Source organism: Dermochelys coriacea, chromosome 2 (genome assembly GCF_009764565.3).
Source record: "Dermochelys coriacea isolate rDerCor1 chromosome 2, rDerCor1.pri.v4, whole genome shotgun sequence".
Lineage (NCBI taxonomy): Eukaryota > Metazoa > Chordata > Testudines > Dermochelyidae > Dermochelys > Dermochelys coriacea.
The window spans coordinates 124,084,719-124,104,762 of record NC_050069.1 but is presented as its reverse complement, the minus strand read 5'-3'; the positions used below and the strand labels follow the sequence as shown (position 1 = coordinate 124,104,762).

General features: G+C 41.6%; 1 protein-coding gene across 1 annotated transcript in view; it reads left to right on the top strand.

Moving 5' to 3' along the window:
- Window positions 1-3,788: 3,788 nt before the first annotated feature.
- The window catches only part of PHLPP1 (PH domain and leucine rich repeat protein phosphatase 1), a 209,388-nt gene continuing 193,132 nt past the window's right edge, over window positions 3,789-20,044 (top strand). Inside the window, exon 1 of the mRNA XM_038391613.2 lies at window positions 3,789-5,608. Coding sequence (XP_038247541.1) covers window positions 4,132-5,608 — 1,477 coding nt within the window. The 5' untranslated portion in view covers window positions 3,789-4,131. The remainder of the gene's footprint in view (window positions 5,609-20,044) is intronic.

Below are 20,044 nucleotides of genomic sequence, written 5' to 3'. Positions count from 1 at the left end.
TTAAATACTATTGTAAGATAATTGGGGTTTTCAGCCTGGAAGAGGCTGTGGATTTGAAAAGGTGGGCAACCATTGGCAGAAATTATTGTAGGGGTTAGAAACGGAAAATAAATACCAAACAAAATTTCAGGATCTCCCCCGCTCTCTAAAGATACAAATGCAAGTGTAGAGTATTATATAATATATGGCCTAATTCTTTTAGTCCCCAATTCAAGAAAGCATCCCTATTGAAGCATGGCTCTTAAGCTGATGCTCAACTTTAAGCAAATATTTAAGATTACATATGTTCTTACGTGCTTTCCTGAATAATGATGGACTTATGCACTTCCTTAAGTTCTTTCCTGAATTGGAGCATTAGACTATTGATAACACCTTTCATATGAAAACACTGAATTGCATTTACAAAAAAAAAAAAGACATTAAATTGCTTTATTTTATATAATATATTCTCATTCTTCCCCTACTTCTTGGATTATTTTCACTGTTGAAAATGCCTTGTCTTCCGTTGCAACATGTTAACACTTAAGCAAGCCTCTTGCCTCTTTCTCTTTAGGGAAATTCTCTTTCTCTAGCAAAAATTGGCTATTAAAAACAGAGCAGAACAAGGCTCCAGATACCTTAGTACAGAGCTGCTGAATATTAAGTCCTCCTTTCTGAACTAGATGTTATTTCTTAGCTCCCATATTTTACCTTTTTCCCCCTTCATACATTAACTGGGATCACGTCAATGTTTTCCCCAATCTTTCATATCCCACCCATTCTTAAATATAGATGCTCATTAGCAGCAGTAATAAAATCTACTTACAGCAGGGAAAAATATGAATATGATCTGTAAGTATTCACCTGCTTTTAATCCAGCACTGACTCACCAGTAAAGTTTATTCAAGGACTGGAGAATGAGCAACACTTGCTCAATGAGGGCACAGTATTATACCATTTTTAATTTTAGTATTTAAAAATAAAGTAATAATTACATATTCCATATAACAAACTTCTTTTTTAAATGTAGTAAATTATCAAACTAATTATTTAATAAGGACTACATAATACATACTATTCTGTTCCAATGGATACAAAGACAGGATTGAATTGCAAATCAAGACATTCATTTTAGCTAAAATTAAGAACTGTACAATTGCAAGTGCTGGAGGTTTAATAGCGTCAACACAACAAAGTGGCATTGAAGTGAGTTGACTGTGGGCTACATTCTCCCATCTATTTCTGCAATCCAAGAGGAGCCAAACCCCTAGAAACCAGAGCTCCGGCTTGGGGTGCGGGCTCTGGAGTGCAGGAGGGTGGGATCAGGGCTGGTGCTTACCTCAAGCAGCTCTCGGAAGCAATGGCATGTCCCTGCCCCTCTGACTCCTATGCAGAGGTGTGGCCAGGTGGCTCTGTGCTAGGACTAGGACTTTTCATCTTGGGAAAAAAGGAGACTAAAGGGGGATATGATAGAGGTATATAAAATCATGAGTGGTGTGGAGAAAGTGAATAAGGAAAAGTTATTTACTTGTTCCCATAATATAAGAACTAGGGGCCACCAAATGAAATTAATGGGAAGCAGGTTTAAAACAAATAAAAGGAAGTTCTTCTTCACACAATGCACAGTCAACCTGTGGAACTCCTTGCCTGAGGAGGTTGTGAAGGCAAGGACTATAACAGGGTTTAAAAGAGAACTGGATAAATTCATGGAGGTTAAGTCCATTAATGGCTATTAGCCAGGATGGGTAAGGAATGGTGTCCCTAGCCTCTGTTTGTCAGAGGGTGGAGATGGATGGCAGGAGAGTGATCACTTGATCATTACCTGTTAGGTTCACTCCCTCTGGGGCACCTGGCCTTGGCCACTGTCTGCAGACAGGATTAGGGTGACCAGATAGCAAGTGTGAAAAATGAGGATGGGGTTGGGGGGTAATAGATGCTTATATAAGAAAAAGCCCCAGAAATCAGGACTGTCCCTATAAAATCGGGACAGCTGCTCACCCTAGACAGGAGATTGGGCTGGATGGACCTTTGGTCTGACCCACTATGGCCATTCTTATGTTCTTATGCCCTGTCCACAGGCACTGCCCCTGCAGCTCCCATTGGCCCCTGGTTGCCCCAGTGCATAGGAACCGGAGGTGGAACATGCTTCTGCTTCCGGGAGCCACACGGAGCAAGCTTCCAACCCGACTCCTCAGCTGGAGCTCAAGTGCTGGATTAAAACATCTGAAGAACCAGATGCGGCACCTGGGCCAGAGTTTGCCCACCCCTTCTTTAGCAGATTTATCTCACTTTCACATGCCTACTGTTCTCTTCCCATCAGTTTTTCTGTGGGAGGGTATACTATGTCCCCTCATTTTAATGTAGTTTTTAGTCACAGTGATTTCATAATGATGGACTTAAACTTTTTTTTTTTTCAAAGTGTTTCAAGTTCAGAAAATTCTTCATGAAAATTGCCAGATTCTGCTGGGAAGCCTCTAGATTGTGAATCATCCCCTTTCCCACTATTCCTTTTTATTGTTTAATAATAATAATCAATAAAAATATAGAAAAGCAAAGAAAATAATATTTCATCCACCAGTCCTGAGCTACAAAAATTTAATCTTGAGAGTATCGCAGTATAGCAGCAGTTAATCCCTATCTACATTTCCCATTCCAATAAAAAAAAAAGCCTGCTAAGAGGAGAATTAAGGTGGTAAGTATCTCTCATGCATCAGCTGTACAAGTTTTTTCGCAATTGTATGAGTTTTTCCATCCTGGTTCTAATCTGAAGAGATCATCCTCTATAGATGAAGCTAGCTCTGACTCTTCTTAATTTGTTGGCCTCTTTACTGAAACAGCGAATAAGGTTGATGTTTCAGATTTTTAAAAATTATGTGGATAAGGTAAATGGACGTGTGAGATTGTTTTACATAGGCCCTTAAGAAGCTATCAGCTGGTAATTACTTTCAAACACTGTTGCCTTCACTCAGTATTAAACTAGTGAAAGAAGCTGCATACAGGTTCCCTGGAACAGCTGGATTTATTTTTGAGAAAGCGCTGGCTAAAATAGAATCATTGGGTAAAAGGCAAAGTCCTAGTATAGATTTTAATACTAATTAAGCCATGTGAAGAGGGGTAGTGAATGGCACTGCCTCAAAGTTAAGTGACGTCCCCTGGGCGTTCTAGCTAGTCTATTCTTTATTCAGTTTCTTACACTTCATGGCAGTATCTGAGAATAAATGAATTTGTGTTCAATACATTTATGATCCGGCAGAAGCGGGAAGAGAGGTTTCCCAATCGGTTTTAATGATTAAAAGGGAAGGCAGACCATGCCCACTATCCTAACCAGGCCGCTGAATGCTGCTATCATCAATAACTGTGGAAAACGCCAGGCTGGACTTAAGCACGCTGGGGAGTTGAGCAACGCACTGGCGAAGGCAAATGTGCCTGGGGCCAGCTGCGGGGGGGGAACCCGCCCGGGCTGGGAGCGTGCAGAGCGCTGGGGGGAGCAGCGGCTAACACGAGACTGCAGGCAAAGCCACCCCGGTTTGTGCAGCCGCAGGTGAGGCATTTCTGAAAGGGCCCCCCGCCCTGGGGCAGTCATAGGATCACGTGCGGGCAGGCGGGCGCGCCGTGGGGACAAGAGGGCGGGAACTTCGCTCCTGTTGGAGAGAGAAGGGGGCAGGGGCTGCTGGGACTTGTAGTTCGTGTGTGTGTGTGTGGGGGGGAGGTGTGCCCTACGGGGGCCGACCGCGGACTCCATTTCCCAGGATGCCTCGCTCGCCCCCTGCCGTCACCTTGAGTTTCTCATCGGCGCTCCACCCCACCGCGCTAGGGATGGCGTCAACCTGGGACGAGTATGCATGAGCCCACCCCCTTCGCTCCTCCCTGGATGCCACTGTAAATGGAAGGTTGGGGTTGCTTAATATTCATGAGGCTCCGGCGCGGGAGGCGGGAAGGCGGCTCCTCTCTCTGTCCCTAATGGCGCTCGCGACAGCTGTGGAGCGCGGTTGAGCCGAACGCGCGGAGAGACCGACCGACGGAATGTTCCCCATTGCCACATAATCCGCCTCTGGAACGCGGCGCCTCTCTCCGTTCTGTTTCCCCGCCCCCTCCGGGCTCTGAGCGGCGCTGCCCCGGGGAGGAGGCGGCGGCATCCCCAGCCCCCGGGCAATGGAGCCCGCGCAGCAGCGAGCGAGAGAAGCCCCGGCGACAGCGCGGAGCAGCAGCGCGGAGCAGCAGGGCAGCTCCCCGGGCGAGAGGAGCCGGGCAGCGCCGGGCACAGAGAGCAGCGTGGAGCCGCCCGGCGGCGCCGAGGCCGGGCCACTAGAAGGCAAAGCCGCCGGGGGGCCGCGGAGGAGACGAGGGGCCGCTGGAGGCTTCGCTCCCCACGCTGCGCTGGTAGCCAACGGGACTCAGGCTGCTCCGAGCCGGGGCAGCAGCGCCAACTCCCTGCTGCTGAGGAGAGGGAGGCTCAAGAGGAATCTATCCGCCGCCGCCTCCTCTTCCCCGGCTGCCCCTGCCTCGCTGGGCACCCGCAGCCTGGACAGGAAAGCGCTGCTGCTGAAGCCGCCCCGGCAGCTGCAGCCGCTGCAGCCCCCGGAGCGGGACTGGGTGCGGCGGGACCTGCGGCGGGGCTGCGTCCATGTTTACGAGCGCCACATGTCCTACCTTCGCCCGGTGCTCTGTACGCTGGAGACCACGGCGGCCGAGGTGGCGGCCCGGCTGCTGCAGCTTGGCCACCGGGGGGGCGCCGGTGTGGTCCGGGTGCTGGGTAAGGCGAGAGCGCAGCCCCAGCAGGAGGTGGCAGCATTTCCGGGGGAGACGCTCCCCGGCGCCGCGGCTGTAGCAGACCTGGGCAGCCTGACGCCGCCCGCTCCCCCTCCTGCCCGGCAGCAGCGGCCGGAGCACGATGAGAGGCCGAGAAGCCGCCGGGGGACCGGGCACGAGCTGGCCCGGCAACCGCCGGGGGCCAACGCGGAGGCGGCCCGACCCGGCCGCCTGGCTCTGAGGGGCAGCGCCGGGGAGAGCAGCTGGGCCGATCCCCGGCCGAGTCCCTTGTCCTCCGACTTCAGTCCCAGGGCGCCGCCGCCCGCCGAGCTCTACCTGGCTGGGCCGCCGCTATCCTGCCCCTCCCTCCTGGGCGAGCTGGGCCTGGCCGGCTCCGACACCGAGAGCTTCAGCCTCAGCCCCAGCGCTGAGAGCGTCTCCGACCGCCTGGACCCCTACAGCAGCGGCGGCTCGTCGTCCTCCGAGGAGCTGGAGGTGGAGGCTGCTGCGCCAGTGGGGGCAGGGGCAGGTGTGGGGCCGGGCAGGAGCCATCACCGGCCGGGTGAGTTGCCCTCGGTGCACCCCCCTCCGTGGACAGGGCGTGCGGGAGAAGAGCCCCCCGGGGTCGGGGTGGCGGCGGCAGCAGCCCCTGCCGGCTCCAAGGTGTCTCACTTGGCAGGAGAGGCGGGCGCCTCGTCTCCCCTGCCCTCGGCCTTGTACGTGCAGTTCCACGGGGAGACCAGCCGCCGGCTGGAGGCACACGAGAAACCCCTGCAGATCCAGAACGACTACCTCTCCCAGCTGGGCTTCCGGGACCTGTGGAGGGTGCAGGAGGAGGGCATGGACTCCGAGACCGGCTGCCTCATCCGCTTCTATGCAGGTGAGTAAAGGGGTGTGCGTGTAAGAGGGCTGGCTGGGCGCGGGGACAGCTCTGCCTAAGAGAGAGACGGACACTAACCTTTGACAGGTTTCCGAGTAGCAGCCCTGTTAGTCTGTATTCGCAAAAAGAAAAGGAGGACTTGTGGCACCTTGGAGACTAACAAATTTATTAGAGCACAAGCTTTCGTGAGCTACAGCTCACTTCATCGGATGCATTTGGTGGAAAAAAACCCACCAAATGCATCCGATGAAGTGAGCTCTAGCTCACGCAAGCTTGTGCTCTAATAAATTTGTTAGTCTCCAAGGTGCCACAAGTACTCCTTTTCTTTTTACTAACCTTTTGAGTAACTAGACAGCCCCAGCTGAGTACCAGGGGAGTTGCTTTAAAAACTGCATGCATCAACCTGTGGACTGTTTGTTACAGTTGCACCAGAGACATGCTGAGTAGCCTATATTTATTACAGTGTATTTGTAATTATATAGGGCTCCCAAAGTGCCAGATGCTTTACAAAAACATGGTGTGTGTCTGTTCTGAAAAGCTTGCAATCATTTTCTTCCCTCCCATTTATTTGCTGTACCAAATTCCACAGCCTGGGAACCCCACCCCACCAAAAAACCTGATTGATGTTCTGTTATCATTTATGTGGCTAGACTGTCATGAAAACCTATCCGTCAACTTTAGCATAAGTCCCTGTTATCCAAAACTCACATTATCTGATCATATTCAGTATGTCTGATGCTGTTTGGGTCATGAAGGTTGTACTGTAATGTTGAAGAGTTTTCCTCCTCCTAAGTGAAATTTAGCATCTGCATTTAGGGTTACATCAGAAATTTTGGTATCTTGTGTTACTTCTGTCTTCCACAACTCTTTGTTAGGCTGAAAAGGCAAAATAAGTATTAAATATTACTTTGCATCATACAAATAGCTTAGCAGTATATTCTACACGGCTTTCAACTGTTTCTTGTTAAAACATGAAGCTGAGGGCAGGGCTGCATAGAGATATGTCCTAAAGATGGATCTTCAAAAGTCAACCACTTTAGGCTTGTAATTGTACAGGCAGCATCAGTAGTTCCTGTGAGTTGATAAAAGTGCATATTGCTGAAAGCTAAATGCTGTATGTACATTTTAAAAAAACTTTGTTAAAAGCAACTGCTAATGTTTGAGCAGTTTATACAGAACAGTCCTGTCTGTATTAAAAGAATAAGACAGTAACCATGGAAGTGTGTATATACACAAAGTAACCTTTAAGGATATATGTATCAAAACCTTACCACATAAATTAAATTTTTAATGAAACTTTGCTGTGTGGCTTACCGAGCAGAACTTGGGAACTCACTTGTTTTAATTTTTGCACTGTAAATATGCACTATTTTGTATTTGTGATATCTGCTTTAAAATATGCAGTGCCAATTGAGTTACTAACTTAATGTAAAATGTCAACCATATAGTTGCATAAATAGTTTGCATTTAATTTCTTTGCCATCACTTTAAAAATGAGGGGAGAGAAGAACTCTTGAACATTCAAATACCTGCCATGTATTTGAATATGTGGTCACATGCAATAAGTGAGTTTATTTCAATGTGTATGTCTTGTATTTTACAAGTTGGTACTATTAGACATTTAATAGAAAATGACAGACACAGCATGTAGGCATTGCTGCTGTTGGACCTGACTGGACCATGAAACTTGCTTTCTGTTGTGTACTACTTAAAGCTACAGTACTTAGGCAGCAGTTCTTGTGTACTCCAATAAATGCAAAATAGACTTTTTTTTTTCCAAAGTGTTCAACAGTAATGCACTAGATCAACTCCCCCTCCCTTTTCAGGTGGTCTGATGCTTAAGAACACAAGAATGGCCCTACTGGGTCAGACCAAAGGTCCATCTAGCCCAGTATCCTGTCTTCTGACAGTGGCCACTGTCGGGTGCCCCAGAGGGAATGAACAGAACAAGTAATCATCAATTGATCCATCCCCTGTCACTCATTTCCAGCTTCTGGCAAACAGAGGCTAGGGATACAATTACTGGCTAATAGATTCATCAATGGCTATCTTTCATGAATTTATCTAGTTCTTTTTTGAACCCTGTTATGGTCTTGGCCTTCACAACATCCTGTGACAAGGAGTTCCACAGGTTGACTGTGCATTGTGTGAAGAAATATTTCCTTTTGTTTATTTTAAACCTGCTGCCTATTAACTTCATTTGGTGACCCCTAGTTTTTGTGTTATGAGAAGGAGTAAATAACATGTCCTCATTTACTTTCTCCATTCTAGTCATTTTATAGACCTCTATCTTATTCCCCTTTAGTCATCTCTTTTTCCAAGATGAAAAGTCCCAGCCTTATTAATCTCTCCTTGTCGGAAAGCTCTTCCACACCTGTAATAGTTTTTGTTGCCCTTTTCTGAACCTTTTCCAATTCCAATATATCTTTTTTTGAGATGGGGCGACCACATCCGCACACAGTATTCAAGATGTGGGCATACCATGGATTTATATACAGGCAACATATTTTCTGTCCTATTATTTATCCCTTTCTTAATTGTTCCCAGCATTCTGCTTGCATTTGTGATTGCCGCTGCATGTTGAGTGGATGTTTTCAGAGAACTATCCACAATGGCTCCAAGATCTCTTTCTTGAGTGAAGGAGTACTTGTGGCACCTTGGAGACGAACAAATTTATTGGTCTCTAAGGTGCCACAAGTACTCCTTTTTCTTTTTGCGATTACAGACTAACACGGCTGCTCCTCTGAAACCTGTCTGTCTTGAGTGGTAACAGCTAATTTTGACCCCATAATTTGATAAGTATAGTTGGAATTATGCTTTCCAATGTGCATTACTTTGCATTTATCAACATTGAATTTCATCTGTCATTTTGTTGCCCAGTCACCCAGTTTTGAGAGATCCTTTTGTAGCTCTTTGTGGTCTGCCTGGGTCTTACAAAATTACTAAAGATAGTTATCTGCAAATTTTGCCACCTCACTGTTTACCCCTTTTTCCTGATCATTTATGAATATGTTGAATGGGACTGGGCCCAGAACAGACCCCTGGCAGACACCACTATTTACCTCTCTCCTTTCTGATGCTTCCCTTAGGTTTCTAGTACGCACTGTAGCAGTATCTTCACTGCAACTAGAATATTGCTCAGTGCAGGCGTTGGTTTGGGGTGGGATGGATACCTTGGGATCAGAAAGAAATTTAAAATTGTTTCAGGTGGTTGTACAGTTAATGTCTTCATTATGCAGTAAGGGTGGAATTAAGCAGGTATTGCTGAAAGGAAAGTTTCTTTTTTCTAAACTCATTATTTCCATTCCCGCAGTTAAATTTGATCCCAAATGGGGTAGCAACTCTGTTTGCACTTCTGTATGCTTCACAAACTGCACTTTATTTAAATAAAATAAAATAAAATTTAAAAAACATGAGCCTTTTACAGTCTTGCTCACACTCACTTACATATTTTAATGTTAATGTATGACTATTTTAATTTAAAAAGATCAATAAAATGCCAAAGTTCTGAACCTGTAAATAATTATTTAGGCATGGAATAATCTTTGTGATTTTATCCACTTGATAGAAAACTTAATAGCTTGTAAAAATGGAATTTCCTGGCTTTAAAACACAACTTAGCAGGATAAGTTCATACGATGGAGTATGTAGTGGATTAAAGCAAATTTAAATTTGAGTTACACAATCTCAAATACTGCTTTGCATACTATTCTCAAGCACTTTTAAACAAGAACCTTTCACTCTGTTTTAGATTCATATTTCTCAGGATGACCTGTTTTAATAACCAAATTATGAAACCCCTATAATAAGGTGTCTGTAATAGAATGGCCACATTAATTGGTAATCTATGCCATCCAAAACTAGTGATTAAAAATAATGGACAACATTTAATCATACCAACTTCATGTAGCAGTTTTGGCTACTTAATTAAATTCTATCTACCTTTCATACCCTATTTCTCAGGCAAACGGGTGTAACAGTAAGCAATAGTGATGAACAGACAATAAATGCACAGAGAAACGAGATGGGTGAGGTAATATCTTTTGTTGGGCCAACTTCTGTTGGTGAGAGACACACGCTTTCAGGCTTACACACAGCTCTTCTGATCCACTAAGAGAGATTACCTCACCCACCTTGCATCTCTAATATCCTGGGACCAACACAGCTACAACAATACATAAAATAAACGCACAGGACAGCATTAACAAAAATTGGCATAGGGAAGTGTTGAATTCTTCAGTATGCCAATCTGGTCCCCTATATTCTAGTGGAGAGTTTCACCTAAGAGGGGTGGAAGGAGCAGATGCCCCTCACATCAGATATTTCTGCCTGGGATAAGTAGTGTGGTTACAAATGGTGACTCATAAAGACCCTGATGGTGGAGGGTTCAGAGGGCTGCTCTAAAACAGTGCATCCCTTGTTCTCCCTGGCCATCCTTCTTTTGGGTGGTGCACCAATGGATGGAGGTGTTGCTTGCTATGTATGTCCACAATTTCCTGAAGATACAGTAGGAATTGGTGTACTCTTTCTCTGGTCGCTTTTTTCTTTGCTTCCCTGATATACTAAAATAGTGCATTACCAGAAGCATGCCTATGCAAGTTGAACATGAGTAATAAAGGGCATGGTTACTAATCTGAAACTTACAAGTGTAATGTCCAGTAAGGTATTGATATTAGCGTCCAGATCTTAGTGATCCCACTAACTTTAGAACATGACAGAACCTGTTACCTAAAAAAAAAAAAAAAACAAAAACCTCTCCCCCTCCTCCTTTGCAAAATGAAACTGGAAAAAATTGAAGAAAAATTTAATAAATTTTCTCCCTTTAATAAAAATATTTAACACTTTAAGTGGATGTTGCAACACTCATATGTAGCACTCTACCAGCATCTTATATTTTAAGTACGTTTCTCTGTGTGGAATAGCAGCTTTTAAAAAAACCCAAGCGAACAAAATGCAGAAACTTGTCTCTTGACATTTTTATGGTAAAGTTCTATATTCTACATGTAATTAGGAGGAAGCATGTTTATCTTAGCTCACTTCAAAATGTGGCTTGCACATTTCCAGTATTTCTCCATCTCCCTGCTCCTCCCTTATTTTTAAGATCATGGAGGTGTTTAAGCTCTGTAACATTTAAAGTTACAGTATGACTCTGTTGTTAAAGTGAAACGCATCTTTTGGGCCTTAAGGACCTGATCCTATTCCCATTGATTTCACTGTGAGCAGAATCGGGCCTTAAGTGACTAGTCATGCACAATAACGTCGTGCTCGGTGGGAATCTATTTTTAACAGACTTTCCTCAAAGTCCAAAATATTAAATCTTAATTTTAAAGGATGTGGTTAAATAGCTTTCTGCTGAGGTATTATTTTACTGGATTATGGAACTCAGTAATAATCCATAGTGCAATTATACTCATGATATTATAGTTGAGACCGATTAGATCAGAGTTACTAAATTATTCCTTAAACCGTACGAGTGGCTTTGATCCAACATGCTTTTTGAACACCAAGTATACTGTCCCTTACTGCTCTGTTTACCAAAAAAAAAAATCTTGTGAAACATTCTCCAGGTGGCCTTGACTTCTTAAATTTTCAATGCAGGCAAAAATGTGCTGCTAGTACGAATAATTTTAAAATGAACAGATCATCGTAGGATTAATCACTTTGAGTTTTTAGGTCAAAAGAAAGCTTAAAAGGGTTTCCTTAACTTATTCATGCTGAACTCTGAATCTGCGCACTTTAAACAATGTGTTCTCTGAAATGATTTCTGAAAACTTGTATTTTGTGACTAGCATTTTGGGGCTTCTTTTTGGCACTTGCTGAAATGTGGCATTACTTTTGACCCTGAAACTCAGAGTGAGTCATGAGGCTTCCATGCTGCTGGAGTCATCAAATACCGCTTTTCAGTAAGATTGCCTATAGGCAGAATATTGAGAAATGCTAGTTATAATAAAGAACTTTCATTTCAGACATGGTTGTCAGATCTTATTTGAGAAATGTTTCTTGCCCATATGACCTTTCAGAAAGTGTTGAGAAAAATATGTTCAGCTTTATATCAAACTTTATTTTGAAGTAAAATATGTCGGTCTTCCATCCTTGTGTCAATTTGGGGACGATTAAGACATTAGTCAACTGGAATGATCTAATTGGATTAAAAATAGTCAGTTATTGAAGCTGGAAATTTTAATGTTACTATGTGGGCAGGAACAGGTTTTAGACACTTAATGTTATGTGACACATGGGTTTTCTAGAGTGTGGCACATGTGCAATTGGCTAGACTTTTATGTATATTTTAAGTGTAGTGTGGAAGTCATGATTTTGAAGTTGTACCACTTTGTGCTAAAGAGAGAATGAATAACTTAATACAACTGTAGCAAAATATTGGCACCTTTTTTCCTCAAGGACTATTAGTGGTCTTAAATTGAGTTCACCAAACATGGCACATAAGCATAAAACTAGAACTGTACTATTAAGGTTTCTCTCTGTCTTTGAATCATTGTTTTTGTTTTCAACTCCATTATTCTATTTAATGTAATACAACCCACTTTTCCCAAAGACGTCATTGAGAAGTGACGTCGGTGTGTTAATTTAAGCATAACTGTATGACCAAACACTTTAAAGAACAGTTTTTAGCCTGAAACTTCCTACATATTTCCTTCCTTCCTGTTTCTAGTTTGATGTAAATTGTGTGTACCCTGATCACTTACATAGGAATGTCAATAGTGCATCAGACCAATGATCCATTTAGCTCAGCATCCAGATCTCTGATGGTGGCCAGTGCCAGATGCATCTGACAGTTGGAGGTTTAGGGACATCTAGAACATGGGGTTGTGTCCCTGACTAACTTGGCTAATAGCCATCGATGGACCTTTGCTCCATGAACTCATCTGATTCTTTATGAGCCCAGTTATGCCTTTGGTCTTCACAGCATGCCCTTGCAACGAGTTCCACAGGTTGACTGTGCATTGTGTGAAGAAGTACTTCCTTTTGTTTGCTTTAAACCTACTGCCTATTAATTTCATTGAGTGATCCCCAGTTCTTGTTTTCTGTGAAAGGGTAAATAACACTTTCTCCACACCATTCATGATTTATAAACTTCTATCATATCCTTCCCTTAGTCGCCTCTTTTCTAAAATGAGCAGTCCGTCTTTTTCATCTCTCCTCATACCGAAGTTGTTCCATACCTATAATCACTTTTTTGTTTCTCTGTACTTTTTTCCAATTTTAATATATCTCTTTTTATTGAGGTGGGGTGGCCAGAACTGCACGCAGTATTCAGGGCGTGGGTATACCATGGATTTATGTAGAGGCATTATGATATTTTCTGTCTTATTATCTGTTACTGAGTTGTTTTTTTGGGTGGGACTGCCACAGCATATTGGGTAATGTCATCATGGAAAGTTCTCTGAAAACCCCAAGATCTTCCTTGGGAGGTAAAAGCTGATTTAGACTCCGTCATTATTGTATGTATAATTGGGATTGTTTTTAGATGTGCATTACTTTGCACTTATCAACATTGAATTTCATCTGCCATTTTCTTGCTCAGATCACCCAGTTTTGTGAGATCTTTTAACTCTTCACAGCCAGCTTTTGACTTAACTATCTTGAGTAATTTTGTATCACTTGCAAATTGTTATATGGCTGTTGATTTCCTCAAAGAATTCTGATAGATTGGCAAGGCATGATTTCCATTTACAAAAGCTGCATTGACTCTTCCCAGTATTGTCTTGATCTGGGTCTGATTTTGTTGTTTATGTAGTTTCAACTAGTTTGCCTGGTATTGATATTTTCCGCGATCACCTCTGGAGCTTTTTTTTAATTGGTGCTACATTAGTCACCCTCCAATCACTTTGTACAATTTAAGTGATAAGTTACATACTGCCATTAGTAGCTCGCAATTTCATATTTGAATTCCTTCAGAATTCTTGGGTCAATACCATCTGGTCCTGGTCTTATTGTTTAATTTGAGTTTCTTCCAAAACCCCCTCTATTGACACCTCAATCTGGGACAGTTACTCAGATCTGTCACCTAACAAGAATGACTCTGGTGTGGGGATTTCGTCTGTCCTCTGCAGTGAAGACTGATTCAAAGAATTCATTTAGCTTCTCTGCAACAGCTGTATCTTCCTTGAGCGCTTCTTTCGTACCTTGATCATCGATTAGCCCCACTGATTGATAAGCTTCCTGCTTTGATGTACGTACTTTTTTTTTTCCTTCCCCTCCCTTAGCTAATTGCTCTCCAGATTTGTTCTTGGTCTGCCTTCTTAAATTGTGGCAAGTCAAATAAATATATATGCCCCTTTCTGTTTCTGTCACTAGGATTTGACTTTCCATGTTTAAAGAGTGCCTTTTTGTGTCCGACTGCCTCTTCTACTCTTTTTTTAACTGCAGTGGCATTTTGGTTCTCTTGCTTCGTTTATGTATTTGGGATATACATTTAGTTTGAGCCTCCATTATGATGTTTTAAAATAGTCTCTGTGCAGTTTCCAGGCATTTTATCCTTGTGAGTAAGGGACATATTTCTGTATCGTGCAGTAGGGGAAAACATTGGTAAATCTTCACAACTCAGTGATACCAGACCCCATTAATCTTGTTTGAATCTGAAACATTTAACCTTGGTATGCTAAGGTGACTAAATGTCCACCTCTGAAGTTGCATTTGTTTCCTTGTCAGCAAGTTAAAACGTTTGAATCACTGTTAGTTTGCAGCAGTTCAGTTGATGTGAAGACTCATTTCAGAGTAGCAGCCGTGTTAGTCTGTATTCGCAAAAAGAAAAGGAGTACTTGTGGCACCTTAGAGACTAACAAATTTATTTGAGCATAAGCTTTCGTGAGCTACAGCTCACTTCATCGGATGCATTACTCATGCAAGACTCAGTTGGTGTTGTGAAGCTGGGGGCTACAGAACATGCAGGCCTTTCAAATAGTGGAGGAGGAGCCGCCACACTGATAACAATGGAATGCTGTTGTAGCTTGAATTGATACGCAACAGCTGCAAGTTCCATAGTGTTTACAGCTCACAAATTCTGATGCATACTTGTCTAGTTTACATATTTATAAGTGCATATGAAGAAGTTCAAATATAAATATCCCAATATTAAGTAAATTTTAAATACTGCTATATTCTGAAAATATTTAGTACTTAAATTAGAATGTTTAAGTGCTGAATTTCACTGCTGATGCAGTATAGAACATATTTTTTTTTTCTCCATGTTTCTTCAAGCTTTCTTACATTTAAATATCTGATATTCTGACTCGCCCTTCTCCAAATCCCCAAAAGCTCTCACTTTTGGAGTTCTGTGCATAAACTCCCTCTTGATGATGGTATCATTGATGTACCTAAAAACTCTGTTCCATTAAAATATTAGAAGGCCCATGCAGTCTGTCATAGGAGAACACAGCCTCATAAAGGCAATAGCAATGGGGCAAAAGGAAATGAAAGTCCTTACACAAAACAATATTAGCAACTGGCTTTTATTGACTGAGAAGTATTTACTGCTTTATTGATCTAATGAGACAATGTAAAGGAAGTTTCTTTTTTTAAAGACATAATTATATAATACAACTGTAGTGAATGCTACTGTGGAGTTGTCTTAAAATGACTTATTTCTGGAAAATGTAGACACTGTCTTCTACTTTCTTAACAAATTCTTGTAAATGTTGGAAATCCAAAAGAAAACTTCCAGTTTGTATTAAATTGTTTAATTTTGAAGTATAGTTTCACCTCTGATTACCTTCAAATCAAGTTCTCATTTTTGCACTTCCTTTGATTTTAAAGGACAGACAATTTGAAGAAATTGATTGACAAGATATTATTTTTTTTATTAAGAGAATTTTAAAAATCCAGTACTAGTGCCTGTGCTTGACTGTTTATTTCCTTTTTCTTGTTTTAGACAGTGAAAATCAATGGAAAGAAGTTTTTGTTTTATAGTCCATTACACTTTTGTAGATTGAGTTTTTTATTGGTTGTCTGGCTCATTTATTCTTGGGTGTTTTTAATTTAAAAAAAAACACAACTTCTGGGCCAAAAATGCACATTGTGCACCTGAATCTAAACAACTCTTGTGTTGAATTAGGAGCTGGATGCTCTGTGCCATTAGAGTCCATGGCAAAAACTTCTTTGGTTCAAATGGGAACAGATTTTGGCACTTAGGACCTGTTTCAGTTCCTGTGGGAATTGAATCAGCCCTTTGATGAGCAGACTGGTGGAACCTTCCTCCATGCGCACATCTTTTAAAGGTTGATTTTTGGATAACTTATTTGGCAGTTATTTTAAAAAAAAAACAACCCACCACCACCAGGAAGCTGAAACTGTGCTAATTGTATGAGAGAAACATGACCCACTTCCAAGACCCAACTGACTATTAATATATTTCATTTTAAAAAAAAAACCAAACAACCCTCCATAATGAATATATTTGAACTCTGTTTAAAAAAAAAAAAAATTTTGGCCTTCAGAAACTTTGGGGGCAATCAGTTTATTCTAATGGTTGCTGCAGTATTAACATTTGCTTGTTCAGTTTGAAATATTTTTTAGTGCTTTATGCTCTTGGGCTTCAAATACATTGTGCAACATGGGACTCGCCCTCCAAAAATAAATCCATGTAAAAACCTAATGAGTTGCCCGCTCCCTCTCTCCCCTCCCCCTAGTGTGGCTAGAACTAAACCCACATGGACAACTGTAGTTAACCATTCAAGTTGAAGGTGTTAGGCTATGTAAACCACAGTTTCAGTTTTTATTGTGTTGCATAATGTTAGTTAAATATATTTTACCACAACGCATGTTATACATGCATACAAGGAACAGCATCAATTGCTGCTGGAATGTGACATCTGTCTTAATTGCACAAAGCAACATTTGTGGGCTGGAAATGAATAACAATATTGTGTCCGGTTGATATTCTAGGGGGAATTTAGGTAGGCAGACTACTGTCAAACTGTCATTTTCTGTAGTACCCATGCTAACACACCTATTTTGAAAAATAACAATAGCTGTGATCCGCTGTTAAGTCTTAGCTGTAAGATAGTAACTGTAATGGCACCCTGTGCCCCTTCCTCAAAAAAGCCATGCATGGTCATTGACTCAAAACCACTGAATTGTCAGTGCCACTTTTGCCACAACCTGGATTTTATTTGAAAATATCCCGTTCAAGTGATAACTAGACCTGGCGATGTTGTCTTCACAACTGTAAGTGGCATGGCTGCCGATGATATAAATGGAAGAATGTGAATGAAGCAAAGTGTCTTACTCTCCCTCATTTTTTCAAAATATTGCTATTTAATATATTATTCAATTTGCATTTAAAAATAAACAAATCTGTTTCTAAAATCAACATTTGTTTTAGTCTTTAAGTAAAAATTGCCTGGGGTGGGGAATTGTTGAATTTGACAGTACAGCACGCCTATCCTGTAGGTTTTCTATTGCTAGGAAACTAGAATTTCTCCCAATTGGCTTTTGTGGCCATGGCTTGATTGCTGAAAATTATTCATTCCCAAATGAGACCAAGCATTTCTTAGTGTGACAATTGACAGTTTTTTACGCAATAAGTAAAACTTTCAAACGAATATTCAAAAATAGAATTCTTTTTAATTGCGTTTAGACTTGGTTTTTAGGGTAAAAACTAGATTTAAAATAGTATGGTGTATATGTGTACACTTGTCTTTCTAGATGGACAAAATGTGTGAATTTATGCATGAAGTAGACCTCTGGCTTAAGTGTGTGAAACTCCATCGAGGAGTTGTCAAAGGTAAATTCGGTCCTGTAACTTGTATTCCCTTGGCGAGAATAGCCCAAAGTCAGTGGGAGTATTTTGATTGACTTCCATGGCCTTTGGATCAGATCTATGGTTAGGGTTGACAATTTTCTGGGGAAGAACTAGTTTAGGACATGGTGCTGGGAAATACCATCTTAAACCCAGTTTACACTGGGAAACTGGGAAAAAATAATTGCATTGGTGTCTAGCAAATTCAGCCAGCACATAGCGAATCTTTTCAAACTTTGGGTACATCCATTCAAAACTGAGAAACAGGCTCCGTCTATCCCAGTGGTCCCCAAACATTTTAACTTTCTACCTCCATTCCTCCCGCCCCTGAGCTGGGTCTGGCAGCAGGGCTGCACATCTGGGAGGAGGGACAGGGATAAGAGGGCCAAGGCTGGGGAGTGAGGCCGGGTGTGGAGCTAGGTGGTGCTTCCTCCTCACCACTCCTCATGGGGGCATGCCCCACGGTTTGGGGAGCTCTGGTCTATCCACTACGTCAAAGTCTGTCTTCTGGTACAGAATGTTGCATGATCAGTGGTCCTGGACTGGTAGTCTGCAACTCTGCATACTTCTGATTGCAGAATGCTTTAAGCCTACAACTCCTGAATTATTGTCATTTTCATATAATCAGATTTTTTGTTTCAGTAATACTGAGAACTGAAATGAATCATGACACATATAACTTCCCTGAGGAAAATATCAAACCAAAATGTATTCAGACATCCCAAGGCTCAGCATTACAGATTAGTATTATGCCCACTCCAGTTTTACTTTTTACTAGTGTAACCCTAAATCTATGAATCTGCTGCCTTATGTAACTGCATTTTGGATATGTAACTAAAATTAAGTGTAATAGGGCATGCATTAATAAGTTTTTAAAATAGAATATGCTTTAAATGGTTAACTTCGTTTTTCCTGGGGCAGTAAAACCATGATTTTACTTGGTTAAAAACACCTCTGGTAAATACCATGCCATCCCTGTCCATAGTTCTCAAAACAAAACAAAATCTAAACACACACAAAAACAATCCTTACCCCCACAGCCACCTTCCCACTACAGTTTTCCAAAATTCTCATTTACTTAGCTGCCTAGAGTTGTAGGGTCAAAATGTCTTTTTAAATGCATTTGTTTTGGGAATGTCTTTTACACACTAGACACTAATAACAGATTTCTTTCCTATAACACAAATATTATTTTAAAAACAAGGTTCCTTGAGCATAAAAAACCTTTTTCCACTGAGTAAGAGTGGAATGGAATAGAGTTGTTGCAGGATAATAATTTGTATTTCATCAAAGATCTGAGAGCTCTGTTCCGTTACAGCACAAAGTTTTTGAGTCAGATAATGCTTTGCCTATAAACCGAGGCATCCTGCTTTCCCCAGTCCATTCATGCACAACTCGCATTATTGAGGAGTTAGATATTTTCTCCTCCCTCTGCATGTGCACCACGTGTCTGGTGGACCAGTGGGGTAGGTTCAGTCCTTAAAAAAGGATATTAAGCGGTAAAGATGACCTCTTCTCGTAGGTTACCTATAGCTGTATTAGGCCCTCTGTACATGATGGTAGGGAATGGGGGGGTCATGCCTTCCCTCTCCCCCCTTCTGTTTCCAGGTTTACATTCAATTTAATTAATTTAGTCCTTTAACCCACTCTTCTCTTCTGTAAGCATTCAAATGGTTGTCAACTTTATTTTAAAATAATTGGATTGATCCCTCGAGGTGCTGAGTAGATATCTCCAGCTCTTTTCAGGATCTGTCCCTAAAGTGGTAGATGCTAATTTGCATAAAATCTCAAACATAATGGATGCTTTTATATTATGTAATCTAATGCAGACTGGTTTTATCTGTTTATATCAACATAGGAATCCCCTTCTGACCCAAAGGGAATGAGACAGTAAGCAAGACCTATAACTAAAATAAATGGGGGTCCATTCATTTGAATGGTGTTCATTAGAACACCTTAATAGGTGTTCTTGTCAAAGGAGAATTGTTGAAAATGCATTAGAAAATAGGCAGCACTAGAACAAAATTAGTAATTCTAATCTCTACAACTTCAGTTAATCAAAACAATACCAATCCTGTTTCCTTATTTTAGTGAGGAAAAACTACACGTTTGTTGTACTTAAGTTGTTTAAACAGCTTCTTGATGCTCAGTTCAGCACATCTTTTTTGCTTTAAGATAAATGAAGTAGAAAAATTGAAACCTCTTACGAATTATGACTTGATTTTTATGTAGACCACTTGAAATTTAATGATAACTTCATATAGTTTTAATATTTGAAGGTTAATTAGGTCAGTGAGGTAGTCTCCTAACTAGAAATTTACATAGTGATATTGCTTCTTTGACAGGTAAACACTTCTTTTGGTCTCTCTCCTACCCTGATCCCTACAGAAACTCTCATAGAGCAAATTATAATCAGATAGAAAAGAGGAAGCAATATGTTTACAGAATTAGGATTGTGATTCAAAATCCTATAAATGTGAATTAAAAGTGGATTTTTAATGTTTGCACAGGTTCCCTGTTAGCAGCATGATTGGTCGTTGTAGAGCTGACTACTTATTATTATAGGATGCATAGTGACTCTGTTGGCTCAAATAAAGAGTGATGTACTTTCTGCTGTACATTACTCAGTGCATTAAGAGGCACTGCAGCATGCAGTACAATCAAAATCCCTATTCATC